This window comes from Pristis pectinata, chromosome 4 (genome assembly GCF_009764475.1).
Source record: "Pristis pectinata isolate sPriPec2 chromosome 4, sPriPec2.1.pri, whole genome shotgun sequence".
Lineage (NCBI taxonomy): Eukaryota > Metazoa > Chordata > Chondrichthyes > Rhinopristiformes > Pristidae > Pristis > Pristis pectinata.
Genome location: NC_067408.1, coordinates 25,200,469 through 25,221,411, shown reverse-complemented (window position 1 = coordinate 25,221,411; position 20,943 = coordinate 25,200,469). Strand labels below are relative to the sequence as shown.

The 20,943-nt window shown below is 41.3% G+C and overlaps 1 protein-coding gene across 5 annotated transcripts in view; it reads right to left on the bottom strand.

Moving 5' to 3' along the window:
- jade2 (jade family PHD finger 2) overlaps positions 1-20,943 on the bottom strand; it is a 149,373-nt gene that overhangs the window by 14,466 nt on the left and 113,964 nt on the right. For all 5 annotated transcript variants that reach the window (XM_052013702.1, XM_052013701.1, XM_052013703.1 and 2 more), the window contains one exon: positions 14,169-14,286. In XM_052013702.1, the coding sequence (XP_051869662.1) occupies positions 14,169-14,286 (118 nt within the window). The remainder of the gene's footprint in view (positions 1-14,168; positions 14,287-20,943) is intronic.

Sequence of the window (20,943 nt, the reverse complement as noted above, 5' to 3'; positions counted from 1 at the left end):
ATTTCCCAAATCTGGTGACATGGATAGGCGCTGTATTTAATTAATGGAGAAGAGAACATGGGAGAGGATGAAGATCTTGTGTGAAAGTTACAGGGTCGGATCCAGGGTAAAATAACCTTAGTCAAATAGATCCCAGGCAGCAAAGTGGCACAGCTCACTGGAGCACTGATGTGCAACATTACTTAGCAAGAGAACATTAAATATCACATCTGCAATTGTCTTGAAGATCTTAGTCACGCTGCTGTGGGGAGTACTGAGCGAAGCCAGAGGGGGGAAGTCATTCCTACGAACTGTCTCACAAACATCTTAGTAGCCAATTCCGACTGGAACCCAGGAGCAGGTTGCCTGTCCATCAGTTTTCCTGGCTACAATTAATGGGAGAAAAATGGAATTCTTTTTCAATTCTTTTAGTCAAAATTAGAAGCATTCTCTAATGGCATTAACAAGAGCAGCGTTATTCAATCATAACATACAGTCATGCTTGAAAGTGAGTCATTATAATGTCACACAGACCTATTTACCTAGTAAAACATTAAGCTACGGGAGGACAGTACAGAGGACAGTACAAAGGTTATCATTTAATAATAAAGGCACTGTTAATTGTGTCAATGTGATTTATTTCAATTAGTGTTAATTTGCTGTAATGTTCTATGTATTCAGGTGGAGCGTGTTATTGTGAGGTTCTCTTGACTCCATTTATTGGATTGGAAAAGATGGCACACGATGTAGAGTGTGTGGCCCTTTCAACAGAGCTTTGTGAATAGTGAAAAGCGTAGCTGAACAATTATATCCTTTGCCATCTGGTTAACGTGTTTTATCAGACACGCAAATAATGAAACCTGGTCATTTCCAAGACTCTACAGAAACTTTAAGTGTGGGAGAATTTTGCTTCATCTGAAACTGGATTTGAAGCAACCATTACTGCTTCAAAGTATTTCATTTCCTTTTTTTTAAACGTACCTCAGAAATTCATAAACACTATAACTTTCTGTTGAAATCTGGAATGCAAGGTGCAAGATATTTTACTGGGTTATTGGTTTTAGTCTCACTGCAATTCAGTAAATTATTGAAATTAAGAAGCATCTTAGATCAAGTGATGGGGTTTAAAATGCAAACATGATAGCCTAGAAATTCACTCTGGTTGGAAGTACTAAATGGGCAATATGCTGTGCTTCTAAAATACTACACCAATCAACTATTGTATTAATGCAAATGGTCAGGCAACCTGTTTCTATGATTGTCTGCAATCAGGAAAACTAATGATGGCAATTTCAAACCCAGATCCTCATCACTCCTTGGTACAACCCCTCCAAAAAAAGTTTGTAAAGCAAGAACTTCAATTATAATCACACCTTTTCCACAACAGGGGCATATGAAAATGCTATATAGTCAATTCTGAAATGTAGTCATTGATTTAATGCAGCAAAACAGAGCAGCAAATTTGTGAAGCCTTAGTGTACAAACAGCAATAAAAATAATTGACGATGTTGGTTAGGATATTAAAAGAAATGCACAGCTCCACAACAATAACAGGAACCCTTTCCATCCTCCTAAGAGAGCAGTCTGCATCACTTATTCAAAAGAAACAGCTCCAGCATTATACACAATAAGTACTGTAAGAAGAGTCAGAACATAGAACATTACAGCACAGTACAGACCCTTCGGCCCACGATGTGCCGACATTTTATCCTGCTCTAATATCTATTTAACCCTTCCCTCCTACATAGCCCTCCATTTTTCTATCATTCATGTGGCTGTCTAGGAATCTCTTAAATGTCCCTTGCAGGGCAGGTACGGTAGTGTAGCGGTTAGTGTAACACTATTACAGTGCCAGCGACCCAGGTTCAATTCCGGCCGCTGTCTGTAAGGAGTCTGTACGTTCTCCCCGTGTCTGCATTGGTTTCCTCCAGGTACTCTGGTTTCCACCCACATTCCAAAGATGTACAGGTTAGGAAGTTGTGGACATGCTATGTTGGCGCTGGAAGTGTGGCGACACTTGTGGGCTGCCCCCAGAACACTCTACACAAAAGATGCATTTCACTGTGTGTTTCAATGTACATGTGACTAATAATCTTATCTTATCTTAATGTATCTGCCCGTTCAACACACCCACCTCTCTGTGTGTAAAAAACTTACCCCTGACATCCCCCTTATACCTTCCTCCAATCACCTTAAAATTATGCCCCCCTTGTGTTAGCCACTTTTAAAAAAGACATTTAATTTATTTGCAATTTGCTTGGTCCTCTTGGATGGTCCAGAAATGTTGCTCTGAAAGCAGCCACTAGGAGGTCTACAAGAGCAGGTCAGCTCTAGTTTTTTATCCTCACAGAGAATCACTTCAACTTCCCTCAGTTCAAGGGTGAATTTCAATTTGAACACCCTGTTGCAGGAGAAGTTTTCTGTTGTCAAGTGAGTTTACATGCCTGGCCGCACGAGACTGCTGGAGTCTTGACTTTGGTCCTTTGTTGCTTCTACTGCACAGAGCTGCAAGCTGGCTCCCCCCTTACCAGCTGCTGTTCTTATCTCCAAGGTAACAGCTTCCCCTCACCCAGGGTTGCCACGATCACCATTCCTTGTTCTGGCGGTAGCTGCTGCTGTCTCTCCACTTACCATGGGGTGACTCTGGGGCCGATACCACATCACCTTTTGTCAGCACTGATCATATGCTTTAACTCTATAGCCGTCACGAATACTTCACCATTCCTGGCCGCACTTCACTTTCTCCCCACAAGACATAATTGCTGCCAGAAAATGTTAGTATCATCAGCAAAGGACATTGGTGCCACCATAATCCCTGAATTCAAGCTCTCTGGGGTAAATTCATATCACTGCCTGCAGAGGTTAATGAACATAAACCTGACACTCTATGCAAATTTCAAGTTACAAATTATTTTTAAACTGGTTATGCAAACAGAAGATTGCGCAACCAGCTGCTTCAAATTTCTCTGAATTCACTCACCGGACTGACCAGTGCATGCTCAGCTTTACCTGTAAACTGAAAACATCGTTAAGCTGTCCAGTGACCACCGTGTGGAGTTCAATAGGCTGAGAACAAACACCCACAGGTTTAGATGGCCCCATGTCACTCTTTGCAATTAGTCTCAGTCCTTCTGTAACAAAAGGTACAACCAGAATTGTGTAGCAATCACAGGAAGTGACCTACGTCATTCAAAACTTTCCAGCTCTGATCTGGCACATCCACAAAAACAACACAAGAATGAAGTTAACACATTCAGTGCTCTCAGTGCTAGGTGGAGAGACAAGACAATTAGCAGGAGTCTTAACACCTTCTGGAAATCTGAAATAAGAATAGAAATTGCTGGAGATACTCAGCAGGTTGGCTAGAATCTGTGGAGAGAGAAGCAGGGTTAATATTTCAGCCTCCTCCCTTCCCACCATTCAAACTCTCCTTCCAGTTGAAAAAATAATTCAATTTCTGTGACTCCCTTGTCCATTCGTCCCACCCCACTGATGACCCTCCTGGCACTTTAAGATATCTTTATTAGTCACATTTACATCGAAATACATGGTGAAATGCATCTCATGCATAGAGTGTTCTGGGGGCAGCCACGTGGCCCCAAGTGTCGCCACGCTTCTGGTGCCAACATAGAATGTCCACAACGTCCTAACCTGTATGTCTTTGGAATGTGGGAGGAAACCAGAGCACCTGGAGGAGACCCACGCAGACACAGAGAGAACGTACAAACTCCTTACAGACAGTGGCCAGAATTGAACCAGTGTTACATCTGTCCCTACACTTCCTCCCTCACCACCATTCAAAGCCCTAGACAGTCCTTCCAGGCGAGGCAGCACTTCACTTGTGCTCCCGGTGCGGCCTCATGCACATCGGTGAGACCCGACGCAGATTGGGTGACTGCTTCGTCGAGCACCTTCATTCTGTCCGCCGCAAAAGTATGGATCTCCTGGTGGCCACCCACTTCAATTCCACATCCCATTCCCATACCAACATGTCTATCTATGGCCTCCTCTACTGCCACGTTGAGGCCAGACCCAGGTTGGAGGAACAACACCTCATATTTCGCCTTAGTAGCCTCCAACCTGATGACCTCAACATCGATTTCTCTAACTTCCGGTAACCCCTCCCCTCTTCTCCGCTCCTTTTTTCTCCCTCCTTCCCCCTTCCCCTTTGTCTTCCCTCATTCCTGTGGCCCCCTTCCCCCTTCTCTTTCCCCTTCCCCTGCACTCATGACCTGCCCATCCCTTCCCCATCTCCTTCCCTTTATTCCATGGTCCACTGCCCTCTCCTACCAGATTCCTTCTTCTTCAGCCCTTTGCCTCTTCTACCCATCAACTCTCAGCTTCTCACATCTCCCCCCTCCCCCACCCACCTACCTTCCCCCCTAACCTGGATTTATTTATCACCTGAACTCACCTATTACCTGCCTGCATGTGCTTTCCCCCTCCCTATTCTTTTCCAGTCCTGATGAAGGCTCTTGACCTGAAACGTCGATTGTTTAATTCTCTCCACAGATGCTGCCTGACCTGCTGAGTTCCTCCAGCACTTTTTGTGTGTGTTGCTCCAGGTTCCAGCATCTGCAGAATCTCTTGTGTCTTAAATTTTATGTAAGAATTCAGTGCTCACAATGCGGTCTCTTCTACTAGAGAAATCAAAAGCAGATTGGGCAACCACTTTGAAGAACAGCTCTGTTCAGGCTTCAAGGGTGATCCTGGTCTTCCAGTTGTCTATTACTTTAAAATTTTTTCCTACTCCGTTTCTCAGTCTTTGCTGCTTCACTTGCTAAGTGTTTCCAGTATTCACTTTTATTTCACATTTCCAGCAACTGCAGTGCTTTGTATTTCTCAGTGCCAGCGTCTTTTTCAACCCTCTGTTCTCATTTATCTCCTATTTGATTAGACAGATCAACTGTAATTAACAAATCTTCATCAATCTCTCTCAGCATCACAACTTGTGTCATTCATCCTCTCTTGATGTCCATCCTATCACAAACATGACATTTCTTCTCTCCACCCCTCCCTCTGCAACTTAAAGCAGGTTTGACTTTCACTCTTCCTTGTTCTGATGAAAGGTCATTGAGTGAAACATTAACTGCTTCTCTCTCCACAGATGCTGCCCGACCTGCTGAGTACTTCCAGCATTTCTGCTTCTATTTCTGTTTGAGATTTACTCCAGTGAATTATGTCAAAGCTGGTACCAGCCCAATACTTCAAGAATGCTGCACTGCATGAGGTAATGTGTTTTGGATAGGACTTTACATTGAGGCTCTATCTGGTATCTTGAGTGAATGATATGGCAGATTTCAAAGTAGAGCAGGTGAGTCTCCAAATGACTTTGCCAATAGTGTATTACTCACTCAACATCAATAAAACAGGTAATCTAACCTTGGCTTCGGGTTTGTGCAATCCTACCATATGCTATTTATTTATAAAACATTACAAAAGTGACAACACTTCAAAAGATGTTTATGATATTTTGAGATTGTAAAAGGTACTACATAAATGTGAACTGTTTCCTTCACAGTTATAAGTTTACTGTTGACTGCACCCCTCCCTGGTTATCTGCACCTTTAAGGTAATGAGATTATTGCTGTATATTCAGTGCTTGTTTCAGCCTCATTCTACCACAGAATATGGAGGCACAAGAGCCTGCAGGTACTGGAATCCGAAGCAAAAAAAAAACTGGTGGAGGAACTCAGTGGGTCAAAAAGCATCTGTAGTGGGAAAGGACTCAGTCCTGATGCAGGGTCTCGACCCAAAATGTTGACAATTCCTTCTCCCCCACAGAAGCTGCTCAACCTGCTGAGTTCCTCCACCAGTTTGTTTTTTTTTGCTACCACAGAATAATCTAGAGTTGAACAGCTACGTCCTGCTTGGATTGTGGTGTCTGAACCACACTGCTGCTTTGTCACAGAGCAGCTTCAAAGATAGTGCCTGAGCTTGCAGAGCAAATGCACCAACTCTGAAAACTGCAGCTGATTGAAAAGCAGCTTTAAGACTATGTAACAGAACAGAGCTTTCCAAAAACAGAGAGAGTATTCCTCAAAATACTGCCACTGCTTTGCTTGGAACTGCCTGGTGACAAGTTGTGGCTATACCACATGTATGCTCTCAATAATCTGTCCACCATTATCATTCCTTAATGTGAGATACACCAACTGTGATATTACACAATACAGATGGTTATTTAGAATGTTTCTACATGTTTGTACATTGGTATTCAATAACTTGTACCAATAAATCCTGTCAGTTCCTGGCCCTTTAGTGAGGATGTCATCACTTGTCAACTGCAAAGAATATCACACCTTCTGGTGTTACTGCCACACTTGCCAACAGCACAACAGTTTCAGGAGTCTTTTTAAAGCACTGTATGAGGTACTGGGATCTCATGAGCAATGTTTTTGGTTCGGCTTAAGACAGAATGAAGTCCATCCATTACCTCCCTGCAGGTAAATTTTGAAAATTATCTTCCTTACCCTGAAGGCAATGCAGTGAATTAAATGGCAAATGAATCAAACCAGATGTCTTAATTTTTTTTCTTTTTTGATAACTCGCTCCTTGAATTAAATCACTGATCCAAGTGCTACATTGTGAGAACAAAGAGGAAGAAAAACCCTGGCCAATGATTACATAATTGTAAAGACTGAGCTCCCAACGTTCCAATTGGTCAATTCTCTTCCACTCTCTCCAATGAGCAATTAAAATGAGTAACACTGTCATCTAGATGAGGAAGGGAGATTCCTCTGATTTGGAAAATAACTGCCCAGGCAATCAACAGCTGGTTTTGGAAGTGATGGGATGGTAGGTAAACTGGAGTAAGGCTCTGAGCTACACAATAGCCTCCCTGAAGTTGCTGTGTACCAGCTCCTATTTTTCCACCCCCAAGTTCTGGTATATTTTTTCTAAATGACTTTTGTTGCAGAGAAGTAGAATTTGTGGTTATAGTGGGGGAACCCCTTCGTTTATTAATCTGAGTCATACCTTTTGCAGTTTCTAAATTGCAACAGTTCATTTAATCATTTTTATATACATAAAGGGTGAATCAGTTAAACTAGTGTTACAGGCTGTATCTGACCTTTAAAAGTCCATATGGGCAATCTGGAAGTACATCCAATTGGCTTTCTTACACTGTACATTCCAGCTATTGGTGAAGAAAGTCTTGAGCTGTCAGGCAGTTCAGCATGGCAGTAAGAGATCCATGATGTTTTGCAACTGATTGTTGCAGAAAAGACTCAAAATGTTGTGGGAACTTTAAAAAAAACCCAGGTGCAAAAACTTAGCAGAAACAAATGTAGGGGGAATTCCTTTAATAAAGTCTGAATGCGCCGCAATGCTGAAAGGCTGGTTATGAGTGTAGCTTCAAGCCTAGGATTTTACCGCTGACAGGCTTGAATTGTAACTAACTGGAGTTTCTTACCATTCCCTGAGATTTAAAAACATTTCTTGAACCCTAAGAAACTGTGATACAAGTGGTTCCATATTTAGTTAACAGTTATGGCTGCAATTAATGCAATGGAGAGAGAACTACAATTGTGTTTGGCAATTCTTGGGGGACCTGGGATAGTGGGGAGTTCAGAAGGAGAGGGAGGAAAGGCCCATAAGAAAAGATCCCACGCATTCTCTATCCAGTGGCTGTGACTGAAAAAGCCCTCAGTTTTTGACTTTTAATCCTCCTAATCTCACTTTTCCTTTAAGATGCTCCTGAAAACGCTGTTCAGTGGTTCATCGTCCAAGCTTTTGGTTAGCTGACCTACTATCTCTTTCTGTGACTTGCTGTCAGTTTATTTTTGATGGCACTCCCATGGTCCTCCTTGGGATGTTTCACTAGGGTAAAGGTGCTTTGAAAATTAACAGGATGCAAATGAGCTGGCCATGACCTGCATCCTCTCTCAGTTTACTATACAAACAGCAACTTGCATTTATTTGGTTTATTTAATGCAGTGAAGCATTCCAAAGAACTTTACTAGAACATTATCAAACAAAATCTGACACCAAAACACCAAAGAACTATTAGGGCAGATGACAAGGTAGAGCTGAAGGAGCGATTTCAAGGAGGAAGGTAAGGACGACAGAGATAGGTTTAGGGAAGAGATTACAGAACCTCACATTAAATGGTATTAGATGGGTTTCAGAGAGATTTAGGTATCCCTGTAAAAGAAAAACCCACAAAATTAGCATGCAGGTATGAACAGCAATTAGGAAGGAAAAAAGTACGTTGTCTTTTGTTGCAACTGGATTGGAATAAACAAGGAGGGAAATCTTCCTACAAAAAAACAGGGCTTTGCAAGGACTATATCTGGAAAACGGTGTGCAATTTTGGCCCTTCTCTCTGAGGAAAAAAGTGTATCCTGACATCAATAGTTATCAATGATCACTATGTACCCTAAAAGCTGAAAATATACTTGTCAATGGTAGAACAAGAACAGAATTGAAGGGTTGAAGAGTTGGACGGCTACAGAGATGGAAATTACTGAAGTAGGAAGGGGTGAGCCTCCATAAAGTTTGGAAAATAAGGGTGAGAATTTAAATATTAAACTTGGAACCAATACAATAAGTGACAGGTGAACATAGTTGATACCAGTTAAGATATTGACAGCAGAGTATATCTTCAGGTTTAGGAGGGCAGAATGAAGCTGGTGGGCCAAGATTGCATTTTAATAGTCAAGTTCAGAGGCATGGATGAGGGTTTCAGCAGCAGGGCCAGAGATGGGAAATGTTATGGAGGTAGAAACTGTTTTATTGACGATCTGGATATGTGGTGAGATGAGATGAGATATCTTTATTAGTCACATGTACATTGAAACACACAATGAAATGCATCTTTTGCGTAGAATGTTCTGGGGGCAGCCCGCAAGTGTCACCACGCTTCCGGCACCAACATAGCATGCCCTCAACTTCCTAACCCATACGTCTTTGGAATGTGGGAGGAAACCAGAACACCCGGAGGAAACCCAAGCAGACACGGGGAGAACGTACAAACTCCTTACAGACAGCAGCCGGAATTGAACCCAGGTCGCTGGCGCTGTAAGGCGTTACACTAACCGCTACACTACCGTGGTCACTTTCTAGGCTCGAACACATTGAATGAGTTCCCGGGGAAGTAGCAGATGGCTGCCTGTGATCAGCATCCTAGCGAAGGAGGGCAAAGAAAGACTGGGAAAGCTTTCCAACAATCCAGATGAAGGATTTTGACCTGAAACGCCGACTGTCCATTTCCCTCTTCAGATGTTGCCTGACTCACTGTTCTTCTAGCAAATTGTTTTTTCTCCAGATTTCAGCATCTGCCATCTCTCTTGTTTCCAAGAAAAGCTTTGAATCTGAAATCTAACTTCATCCATTGCTGACAAAACACATTAAACAATGGATACAGGGCATTCATTTAACTGGGGTACTATCAGAGAAGTAAAGACATCACACCTACCAACCATCTTACAGACACAGATTAGTGAGTGCTACTATTTCTTAAGAATTTATGAAGTGAGCTAGTCCCTCCTTTATACTTAAAGCTATTCTTACAGTTAATCTATTCCTGTCTGGCAGCTTGAGAGCTGTAATAATACAATCATTAACAGGTCATACAGCATGTGCCAGTTCTGCCATTCAATAAGATCAGGCTCATGCTCAGACTTCAATCCCACCAAGTTTCAGGTCAATGACATTTCATCTAAATCCACAGATGATTCTCTCAGAAGCTTGCATTCATCCAAATTCCACAGAGTATGGATATATCCAACTCAATCTCTCCTCTTGAAACAACCCGCTCATTGAATTAATTAATTTGGTGAACTTTTGTTGCATTGACTCCAAGGTACACATTCCCTTCTTTAGGTGGAAAGATCAATCCAAGTGCAGTCTTTCCCAAGTCCTGTATAACTGCAGGAAGACTTCCTTACTTGCTTATTCCAATTCAGTTGCAATAAGAGCCGACATACCTTTTTTCGTTCTTGATTGCTCTTCATACCTACATGCTAACTTACATGCTAACTTTGTGTTTTTTTGTAGAAGGACACCTAAATTCTTCTGAGTAACATTTTGCAGTTTAATAATAATTCTTCCACTGATAGTAAGGTATGATGTTGAAATAGCTCAAAATATTTCACGTTTATCAGTTGTTATAATTACAAACAGCACTTTCCAACAATATCCCAAACATGTAATGAATGATACGTACAACCAGATGATTTGTTTTCTTTAATACTGGTGGAACTAATTAGAAGATGATGTGGGAAGTACTTCACATCAGGGTGTGAACCCACAGTCTAGTCTGACATTTCAGTAAACACTGGAGAAACTGCAAAACTGTCAAGGATGCTCTCTGTTTGAGGAGAGCCAAAACAAAATCCCACTGATTAGTTCTGGTGGGCGTCAATGATCCATAACAACCAAATGAGGTCAGTATAGCCTTCAAATCTACATCACAAGAGAACAAAATCCTATTCTGCCATTCAGTTAGATCATGGCTGTCCTCTAAACATATGCCAGCTATGTGCCTTGGCTCCATAGTATTTAAAGCTTAAAAAAATAATCAGTCCTGGTTTTTGTGTTCTTGGTGGAAAAAGCTTTCTGGAAGAGAGTTTCATATCAACCATCTTAGTAAGAAGTACTTCCTAATGGCATCCCAGAAGGGCCCAGCCCCAATTTGAAAGATTGAGGAGCCCTGTTTTGCACTCACCCTTATAACTTAACCCTTTCAACACTGATATGTTTCTGGCTAATCTGAACTGCCCCCTTTCCAAGGATATAATACCTTTCCCAGGGTACGTAGTGTGGAACCGGTTGCAGTCCCCCTGACTGTGCTCTGGCATTACTGCCACCCCATTGTATCCCAGTCCTCTCAGACAAAGGCCAATGCTTCATTAACATAATTTATTTTCTTTGCTGGTTCACTAGTTTTTAGTGGATTCAGTATTTGGACCCCTAAATCTGTCAGATTTCCATATCCAAGAAAACCTTTTTGAATAAAAGCATGGAATTTTCTTGGTTTCGTAGCCAACATTGGCTCTTAGACAATAGCAAGAAATAAACTGACTCCTGCTTATGAGACACAGCAAGCATGATACAACTGCGGCATTCAGCTGTGTAACAGTTACTGCACCTTAGAAGTAAATTGTTGAGTGAATGTGATACACTGCTATCCGAATGCAATTTTATTTACCCAATTTTAGATCAATTATTATAATGCTGCAATGCCTGGAGTGAGTAAATCAGCCGATGGGTGATTAAGGAAAGGAAAAATCTGATTTTGGAAAAAAACGACATGGAAATTCAACCAACAGTCCTCCCCTTTAGTACACTTTTATTATCACTCCACCATCAATGGTTATACCTCCTTCTTACTTGAGCTAATATCCTAGATATATTGAGTATGTTCCTCTAAAGGAAGGTGAACGCCTTCAATGCTATGGGTTGTTGGAACTTAGAGGTTAACTTTTCAATATTCACCAGATTTACTTGAGACATCCCATTACCCTATTACTCCATTGGTAAGGTACAACCCATTTAGATTCCAATGATCTTACTGAAGTTTGCACAAAATCTTGAAGGGAATTTCATCATTACAATGTGAAAACCAAAATTCCTTTATTGTGTGATTTAAATGTTGTTATACAATTGTAAAGAAGTAATGAACCATTGCACCTTTTCATGTTACAGCAAGACTTGAAAAGGGACGAGGTAGTAACAGGAATGTGTGTATATGTGTAATCATTCCTCTGTATCAGCCTTGACCCTGTAATAATGACCCTTGACCCTTGCAATGAAATCAGAAAGCTCTGGATTCTAGACATGATAGCACAGCAACGATCAAAAGAAGGTTCCAGGTTCGTTAGTGCCTTGGCGAACAATAATTCTTCAATCAATGGCATCCAAACAAATTTCCTAAGAATTTTTCCCATTGCTGTTTGTGGGATCATGATGTGAGCAGGTTTGCTGCTGTTTGCTTACATAGTAACAATGACTACACTTCAGAAATACTTGATTGAAATATTTTAAGCCATCGACAAAAATAAGTCCTTCAGGGTCTTAAGCCAAGAGAGCCTGTCTGACAAATTTGATTGAATTCTTTGACTAGGTAACAAAGTATATCAATGAGGGCAAGGCAGCAGATAAAGCTTTACATGGACTTTAGTAAGGCCTTTGACAAGATCCCCACGAGGAAGATTGGTTCAAAAGATAAGGGACCATGGGATCCTGGGGAAGTTGGGAAACTGGACCCAAAATTGGCAATACAATAGGAGACAGATGGTAGATGGTTGTTGTTGCAGTTGGATGCCTGTGACTAGCAATGTCCTATAGGATCGGTGCTGGGACGCTTGGTGCTTATAATATACATGAATGACTTGGATGTGGATACAGGAGGCATGATCAACAAGTTCGTGGTTGACACAAAGATTGGCGGTGTTGTTGATAGTGTGGAATGTTGCCTTCGGCTGCAGAAAGATATCAATGTGTTGGTGAAATGGGCTGAAAAATGGCAGAAGGAGTTTAATCCAGACAAATGTGAGGCATCAAACAACAAACTGCTGGAGCAGCATCTTTGTGGGGAGAGGAACTGTCCACGTTTCAGGTCAAGACCCTGCATCAGGACTGAGAGTGGAAAGGGAAGACAGCCAGCATAAAGGGGAGAGGGGGAGGAATAGGACAGATGCCAGTAGGTGATAGGTGGACCAAGGAGTGGTGAAGGATGATGAGCAGTAGCCAGGTGAGGGAGTGGGAGGGGTGGAGTTGGGAGACAGAGGCAGAGGCGTGGTAGGTGGAAGAAGACAAAGAGAAAAAAAAGAGGCAGATGCAGCTGGGTGGGAGAGGGGAGAGTGAAGATGGAGACAGAGGCTGGAGGGGGATAAGCAACAACACAAAGGCTACATATTATAACCTGAGAAGTTAGGAAGGTGATAATGGGAACCATTAAGGGAGAGGTGAAGGACAGATGGAACCAGATGGGGGAGGGGACACGGTGGGTGAGGTGTGTGATAGAACCAGAAGGGGGATAAAAATGAGTATTGGGGGCTGCAGGAGTATGGGAAAGGGAATAAAAATGGAAGGGTCAGAGGTGGATTAGAAGGAGACAGAGCGGTTACTTGAAAGTGAAAATTCAACATTCATACTATTGGGCTGCAGAAGTGATGCACTTTGGGAGTACTAAAGGTGAAGCTATGACATACACCATAAACAGTAGGACTTAGGGAATATCGAGGAACAGAGGGACAATGGAGTACAAATTCATAGATCTTTGAAGGTGGCAACACAGGTAGATAACATAGTTAAGAAAGCATAGGAGATACTGGCCTTCATTAGTTGGGACATCGAATACAGAAGTAGGGAGGTTATGCTCCAACTTTATAAAACCTGGGTCAGATGTCACCTGGAGTACCACATACATTTCTGGTGACTATGTTATAGGAAGGATGTGATGGCACTGGAGAGGGTTCAGAGGAGATTCACCAGGATGTTGCCTGGGATGGAGCAGTTCAGTTATGAGGAGATACTGGAGAAGTCAGGTCTTTCCCTGGAGAGGAGGAGATTAAGAGGGGACATGATTGAGATATATAGAATTATGAGGGGCATAGATAAGAAGGTATATCAGATGTAGATACAACTAGAGGACACAGATTTAAGGTAAGGAGAGGGAAGGTTCCAGGTACTAGCCAATACCTGAAACCAATACCATTACCAGTGGCAAGTACCTGGAATGCACTGCCTGAGAGAGTAGTTGAAGCTGGGTCACAGACAGTATTTAAGAAGTGTCTAGATAAGCACTTGAATCATGTAGGCAAAGCGAGCAATGGACCAAGTGCTAGAAAATGGGCTTCATACAGAAGGGTGCCCACAGGTTGGCATGGACGAGCTGGGCTGAATGGACTATTTCCATGCTGTATGATTCTATGACTCCAGTGCCATGTGGCTTAGAAAGAGGGATGAAGGTAGAAGGACAACAAAAAACAGAATGCTGGAAGAATTCAGCAGGTCAAGCAGCAAATGTGGAGGCAAAAGGTGTAAGTCGATGTTTCGGGTCAGGACCCTGCAATAGGCCTGATGCAGGATCTCAGCCCAAAATGCTGATTTACACTTTTTGCCTCTACAGATGCTGCTTGACCTGCTGAGTTCTTCCAGCATTGTTTTTTGTTCCAGATTCCAACATCTACAGTCTCTTTTGTCTTCATAGAATGAAGACCCTTGATTCAGCAGAGTCCTACCTCGATGGAGATTCTCTTCTATCAGTTTGGTTTGATGGTGGAATATTTGTTCCTGGAGCCTGGAGACTGATCGTTTCATCTTCTCTCTCCGTGTCACCATGTAGCAAAGATTTCTAACCTGTTAAATCAAACAAGTATAATTATTACCTCTTTGCACACTTCATACTTAAAATATCAGAACACCACAGCTTGCAAGGTCACATGAAATGCTGTTAGACTGAACAGAAAATAATGACCCTGATCAACCTTGCTTCTGAAAAGGTTGAATCAGCACATGAAAAGCGACCTATAATCACACCTTAATTCCTAGTTGATGTGACATATTTATTGTGGAACTGTTCTGGAAAGAGCACATGAAGATCTATACCAAACCTAAATATCTATATTAATGTCAGATGGATACAAAAATCAAATCTATTCTTCTTAGATAGCTCTGTAGTGTCAAGAATGGCACTATTATTTTGGTTCTGTGGGTTCTAAGATGCCTAATGGGTCCTATGTGGGATCTGCTGACTGGGGCAGGTGGTGCTTATTAATGTGGTTTGGTGGGTTGTTTGGACTGTTGCATACTCTTTCTGCAGTTTGTGCTTTGCTTCTAAGCTCCTGTCGGAGTGACTCGATGGTGCCTTCCTGGGTGCTGGTTCACTAGTTTAATCCATCTTGGCGAGGAACTCCCTTGAGATGAAGATACTAGATTTATTCAAGGAAGCTTTAGAATGACTTTGAGTCATTTTTTTCTGTCCTCCTGGAAATCACTTTCCATGGCAGAGCTTGGCAACTTGTTTTGGAAGTCTGACGTCCAACTAAATCTACTAAATTTGTCATTTCTTTCAGGAACCTGCTTTTAACTTTAACCTGTGGAGGCAAAAGGATGGTTAAGATTTCAGTTCGAGACTCTGCATCAGGACTGTGAGTGTAGAGGGAAGATAGTCAGTAATTAGAAATGAGGGGGAGGGGTGAGACAGAGGCTGGTAGGTGATAGGTGGAACCAGGTGAGGTGAGGGATGATAGGTAGATGGAACCAAACACCTCCCCACTTGGTTCCAGCTGCCTGTCACCCACATGTACATGTCTACCTGGGTTTCTTCTCTCTTGGTTCACTTTTCCTATCCCATCCCCCATCTAGTTGCATCATCCTTCCCTTATCTGGTTCCACCTATCACCTACCAGCCTCTCTCTTTACCGTCCCTCTCCCCTTCCCTCACCTGGCTCCATCTGCCGATCTGGTTCCACCTATCACCTACCAGCCCTTGCTTCCACCCCTCCCTCTCACTACTATGTACTGACCATCTTCCCTCTACACTCTCAATCCTGATGCAGAGTCTCGTCCTGAAATGTTGACCATCTCTCTGCCTCCACAGATGCTGCCTGACACTCTGAGTTCTTCCAGCAGTTTACTTTTTGCTCCAGATTCTAGCGTCTTCAGTCTCTTGTTTATTCAATCTTAACCTTCTGGGAATTCAAGGGGAGAGTTCTTGGTTTTACAGATGAGCTTTATGCTCAACAGGAATGTCACTTTCTCATTTTGGGCACATCAGGAGCTTGTAGATTGCTTGTACAATTAACCAATGGTACAACTCCCTTTAAGCACTTTCAAGCTCTCAAAATAGTAAGTACTCTTGAAATTTTATACCATTGGCTCAAATCACAACCAAATTACCATTATTTTGTTACAGGAACTTGATTTTTACTCCATGATAAGTTGTCACATAAAATTATCAGACTCCATCAGTACAACTTAACAATCAGTCCTGAAGACCTATCTTAAAGGTAAGGCACTTTTCCACTTCTTGTTAAATACTCTCCTACCAGATAAGAATATTCCACTTTAGCAGCTGACCAATTTCAGCCATTGGCTGAATGTATCTCCAATACATTCAGGTTAACCTGGCATCTTTCATCCAGGGATGGTGCATTGTTGACACTCAAACAAAATGTTCGGCTCATTTAACAGCGCAGAGAAAACACTTATAGCTTGGCCAGAGAAACAGGAAAGAGAAACAGATCTGAGATGTTAACTCTCTTCCTCCTTCAACAGATGCTTCCTAACCTGAATATTTTCAGCATTTTCTGTTTTTATCTACAGAGAAGTGGCTGATCTTTGAGGACTCTCAACTATTAAGGACAGCGTGAGGTCCAGAAGAGATGCTACTGCTTCCTGGCTCTAGATACTGGACAGGTATAAACAGAGATCTGGAAACAGATAACCAGGATTGGTGAAGCTGAGTGACAGAAACGTGGAGGAAGGGGGAAAATAAACTAATATTTAGAAAAAGTAACATAATATTCAGCATCAATTTGAAATTTACTGCAAAGCAGCACTCAATATTTAATAAAGATTTAACATCATCTCTAAAAGCATGCAGCTGTTTAATAACGATACCACAGTGCTGCTATAAATAAGCAATGTGTGTAATAAAAAATCTGTTGCACCATCATAATAATTAATTAACAATAATCCAGTAACAGTGTTATTATAGAACTGCAATGATTTATAAGTGTTTGTTTGTAATGAAATCTCTGATGATTAGCCATACCAATCTCTAAAGGCAAAACTGATCCTGGTGGGTTTGTGGTGTGAATGTTACAGAAGAAGGTGACTTGCAGTACGATTTATGAGTAATAAAGGACATGATAACTCTGACAGTCAGCCGTCTAAGTATTGAAGGATTATATAACTCTGGCTGTTAGCAGTGGCAGTATTACTGCACTATTACTCCAATATTCCTGCACAGTTAACTTAATGTTAGAGCTGTAAAGATATGCAAGATACCACTTCTTAAAATGCCACAAATTTGAAGGGCTGGAAGAGATAGTAAAGTTTATATATGTTGGGCTTACTGCAGTCAGATTTAAAAGCCTCTGCACCTGTATCCCTATGACCTACTTTTAACTACGTACACATGGAAGCCACAAGTGAGCTCAGAATAACAGTCAATATTATTTAAATTGATATAAGCATGAAAAGTGATATATGGGGAAATAGAGTGGATGGGTTGATGAGATCTAACAATGACAAAAAGGCTGTTTGTGGCATTTAGAATTCACGGTAGACATCATGATATCCTTCCAACTGCTTTTTATGGAGAAATGCACTCAGTAAACACTAATAAACTAGTGGTAGCACATGATGAATGACCTTTGGTTCCACACTGAATTACGTTTTGAAGATACGTTATATTCTGCTGATCTTGAGTATAATAAAATTCACTGAAAGTTTAGTGCCTCTGATCTGATTCGTTGACCAAGAGCTGCTAACCTCACTTGTGTTTGATAATAATCTTTGCAACATCTAAAAATGTATTATATATCCTGAACCCAGTATTCATTAAGGTGCAGGATGTCAGTGATGGGAAATAGAACAATTTCTAACTAAAGGCATTAAATATGTAGACTAAACTTAATGTAGTTTGGATATTGAGTAAAATTTCTTCTTTGTTTTATTCCCCAAAAGCAAGGTAAGATTTCCTCAGCATTATAAAGTAACAATCAAATGAGGCTGCACTCTTAGTTAAGTCCTGTCAGCAGCAGACGTGGGCTGAAGAATCACGGCTATAACATTACATTATCACTGATCTGCCTTTCCGTCTCACCATGTTCTGTGTGGGAACAAAGATCTACTGAATTTGTTCTTAAGTGTAGCAAAAACGTAAATGCCCTCTTAAAGAGAATGATGATTTTGTTGCAAAAGCACAGATAAAAATTCTAATTGCTATGACATATGTTACCAAATTTTCACTGATTTTGGACTGTTGGGCACATCTTCTGAGAACTAGCTTCAGACTGCACGATTCACTTCAGAAAAAATAAGTACTATCAGTGATGGAGGCTTTCCCTCCATCAGCCTGGTTTGATATCAAATATTGACCCAGACATGATGACAAAATGTAACCCCACAGTATCACTTTCTCTTCTAGGTCTTGCAATTGAATGTTAACTTGGATTCCAATCTATGATTTCAGATTTTCTGAGCTTGTTAGCAGCAAATCTAAAGGTGCCCTCAAACTGGATACTTGAGGATCAGTGCACATTTTCACTGAGTGATGTTCAGTTCTCCCCTCCTTCCAAGAAACTGGACTTCAATTTGCATATCATTATTGGGAATTTGGCAAAGAGTGGGAACCAACATTGATTCCTGCACACCGTGACACCAGGCACCAAAGCATCCTCTTCTCACTGAATGACAATTTGTAGGACTGACTAAAGCCACCGAATACATAGTCATCTTAACAAACAAAATGAATTTCAAAACAAGAACTTTACTACACTGGACAACCTTCTTCCACATCCTACTCTCCCTTTGAGCGCTTTGAGAAACTTATGGTGGCTGCTTATGTTTTCTTGGATGCCTAAATTGGGCCTTCTTAATCTTCAAGCCATAAAGCACAGCCATCGTTCTGGCTTCCATTTCAAAAGTTCAACTGTTATTTCATTGGGCTCTGAAATTCTTTGCTTCCAACCACAGTGTATCAAGAATAATCTTTTGCACAGTGTGCGCAGCAAAGCTAATGACTCCTTCATGTCACATTATGCTGCTGCTTGGTATCCAGGGCATTGATTGTTTACATTGCTCTCCCACCTAGTTCAGAAACACACATGCATTCAATGCCAGCTCTCCTAATGCATTCACTGATTTGCTTTTCTCTGACTCAGTAATTTCCAAATAACCGTTCTGTAAATGACATCAAAAAACAAGGACATTTGCTTTTCATTACTAAGTTAGCAATTAAACGTAATGAAGCATTACATCCTGTGTCTGATCTCTAGAATCACATGTAATATTATTAAAAAGATGTTTGTCTGTTTGATCTCATTTCATTCACAGAGTACAATGACAACTTATGTAATTATGTGACATTTAAACACTGAATTATGGCATGATGATAAACCATAGATACTTCTATATTCATTTTGTGATTTTATAATGTGTTCCCACTATAAATAAATTCTGCAGAGGGCACAAGCAGCTCACAAGTTCACGTTCCCGATTTTCTACAGAATGAACTTTGAATTTGGGAAGGACTTTACGCCATTTAAGTCACTTCCTTAGCTCCCCAACACCTCTCCTTCCCCTCACCACCCACATCACCCCACCCCCCTCCCCCTTAATAGTTGGTGACATCAAAGAAGTTATAAAGAACCACAATCAAGATTGAGTTGGATGACATCAGGACTGGAGGAGAAAGGGGAGATGGAGGGATAATGGCAAGTAAATCTACAAAAAGTTAAGAGAAATTAATCACCATTTCAACTTAACTAGATACTTCCCCTTGTTCCAAACCTCCTCTCATTTATTTACACTATTTTTCATTTTTTACCTTTCTATTTTTGTTAGAGACCAACAATGCCATTTGCACTTGGAGGTACTGGAAACCCTTTGTCAAAGTAAGGAGCCTGGACATTGAATGTTCAAAGGCTCCTTCACTCTGAGAGACTGCAACCAAGTCGTTCAGTATTCATGTACTTTTAAACAGGAATTCCGTTACCATTGGCTAGGGACACTGGTAATGATTATAATGTTCCCACTGTCACTTGAGCATAGATCGTGCTTTTGGCTTTCTTGGTTTGAGTGGTTCAATACCATCCACACTTTGTATGTGTCTTTGAATAGTGAGAACCCAGATAGTTCAGTCAGGAATTTAGAAGTTATGTGCAAAACATGAATTAGGAGCAGCTGTAGGCCACCCAACTTCTCAAGCTGCTCTGCTACTTAACAAGATCGTGGCTGATCTATTTGTAACCTCAGCTTGACATTCCCATCTACCTGTGGTATCTCTCTACCTCTGCCCATAGAGCAAAGATTAGCTCCACCACAATTGTACCAATCTAATACCATACATAGAAACCAAAGGAGAAAACAAATGCAAAGAGCAGGAACAGCCATGGGAACTGGGAATACAAGCATTTCCAAATGGGAATAACTTGGAAAAATTATACCAAGAAACTGAAAGGAACATGTTGGACTGCTACAGGCAGCTTACAAACTTAATATTCTGTAAAAAAAAAATGTTCTGTAAAAATAGAGTTGTGTTGTGGAACTAGAGACTCATTGGGCCAGATCGTTTCTTGTTGTGGGTGGCAGTGCTGTATGGAACTGCTGTCTATTCAATGTTCATCACATCTTTAACTTCTGCACCTGTGCATTGACCTCCTGCTCAGCCAATGGACCCTCCAGCTGTGGGATTAGTGAATCTTGCTCTGATACTCGCTGTCTAGTAATCTCTCTTCACCAGCCAGATGCAAATAACTCTTAAGTGAAAATCAATAAAACTGCAGATGCTGGAATTCTAAAATAAAACCAGAAGCAGCAGATGTTGGAAATGCTCGGCAGACTGCACCTATGGGAAAAGAAACAGAGTTAATGCTTCAGGTTGAAGAACCTTCATCAGAACTCATTGTGAGAACATTTCTGACAAAGGTTTTTTGACTTGAAACATTAACTCTGTCTCTCTTCCCTCTGATGCGGCCTGACCTGCTAAATATTTTCAACATTTTCTGTGGCAAATAACTCTTACTTAGTTTATTCCTCAATCCCTGCTGTAGCTTTGACAGAAGTATACTGGCGATTCCTCTTAAATGTGTAAACCAAGATTTCCAAAGCACTTGCAGCAGTGAAGTGATCAATTATTACAAAGGAGCAACTCTGAAGTAATTAGCCAGCTAATAAAAACAAGACAGATATGGTGAGAAGAAGACACCACCAAGGAGAGCTGCTCCCTCCAGAATACATTCCCCCCTCCAATGTTTTCTCTGCAATTTAACCTGGTTTATCATC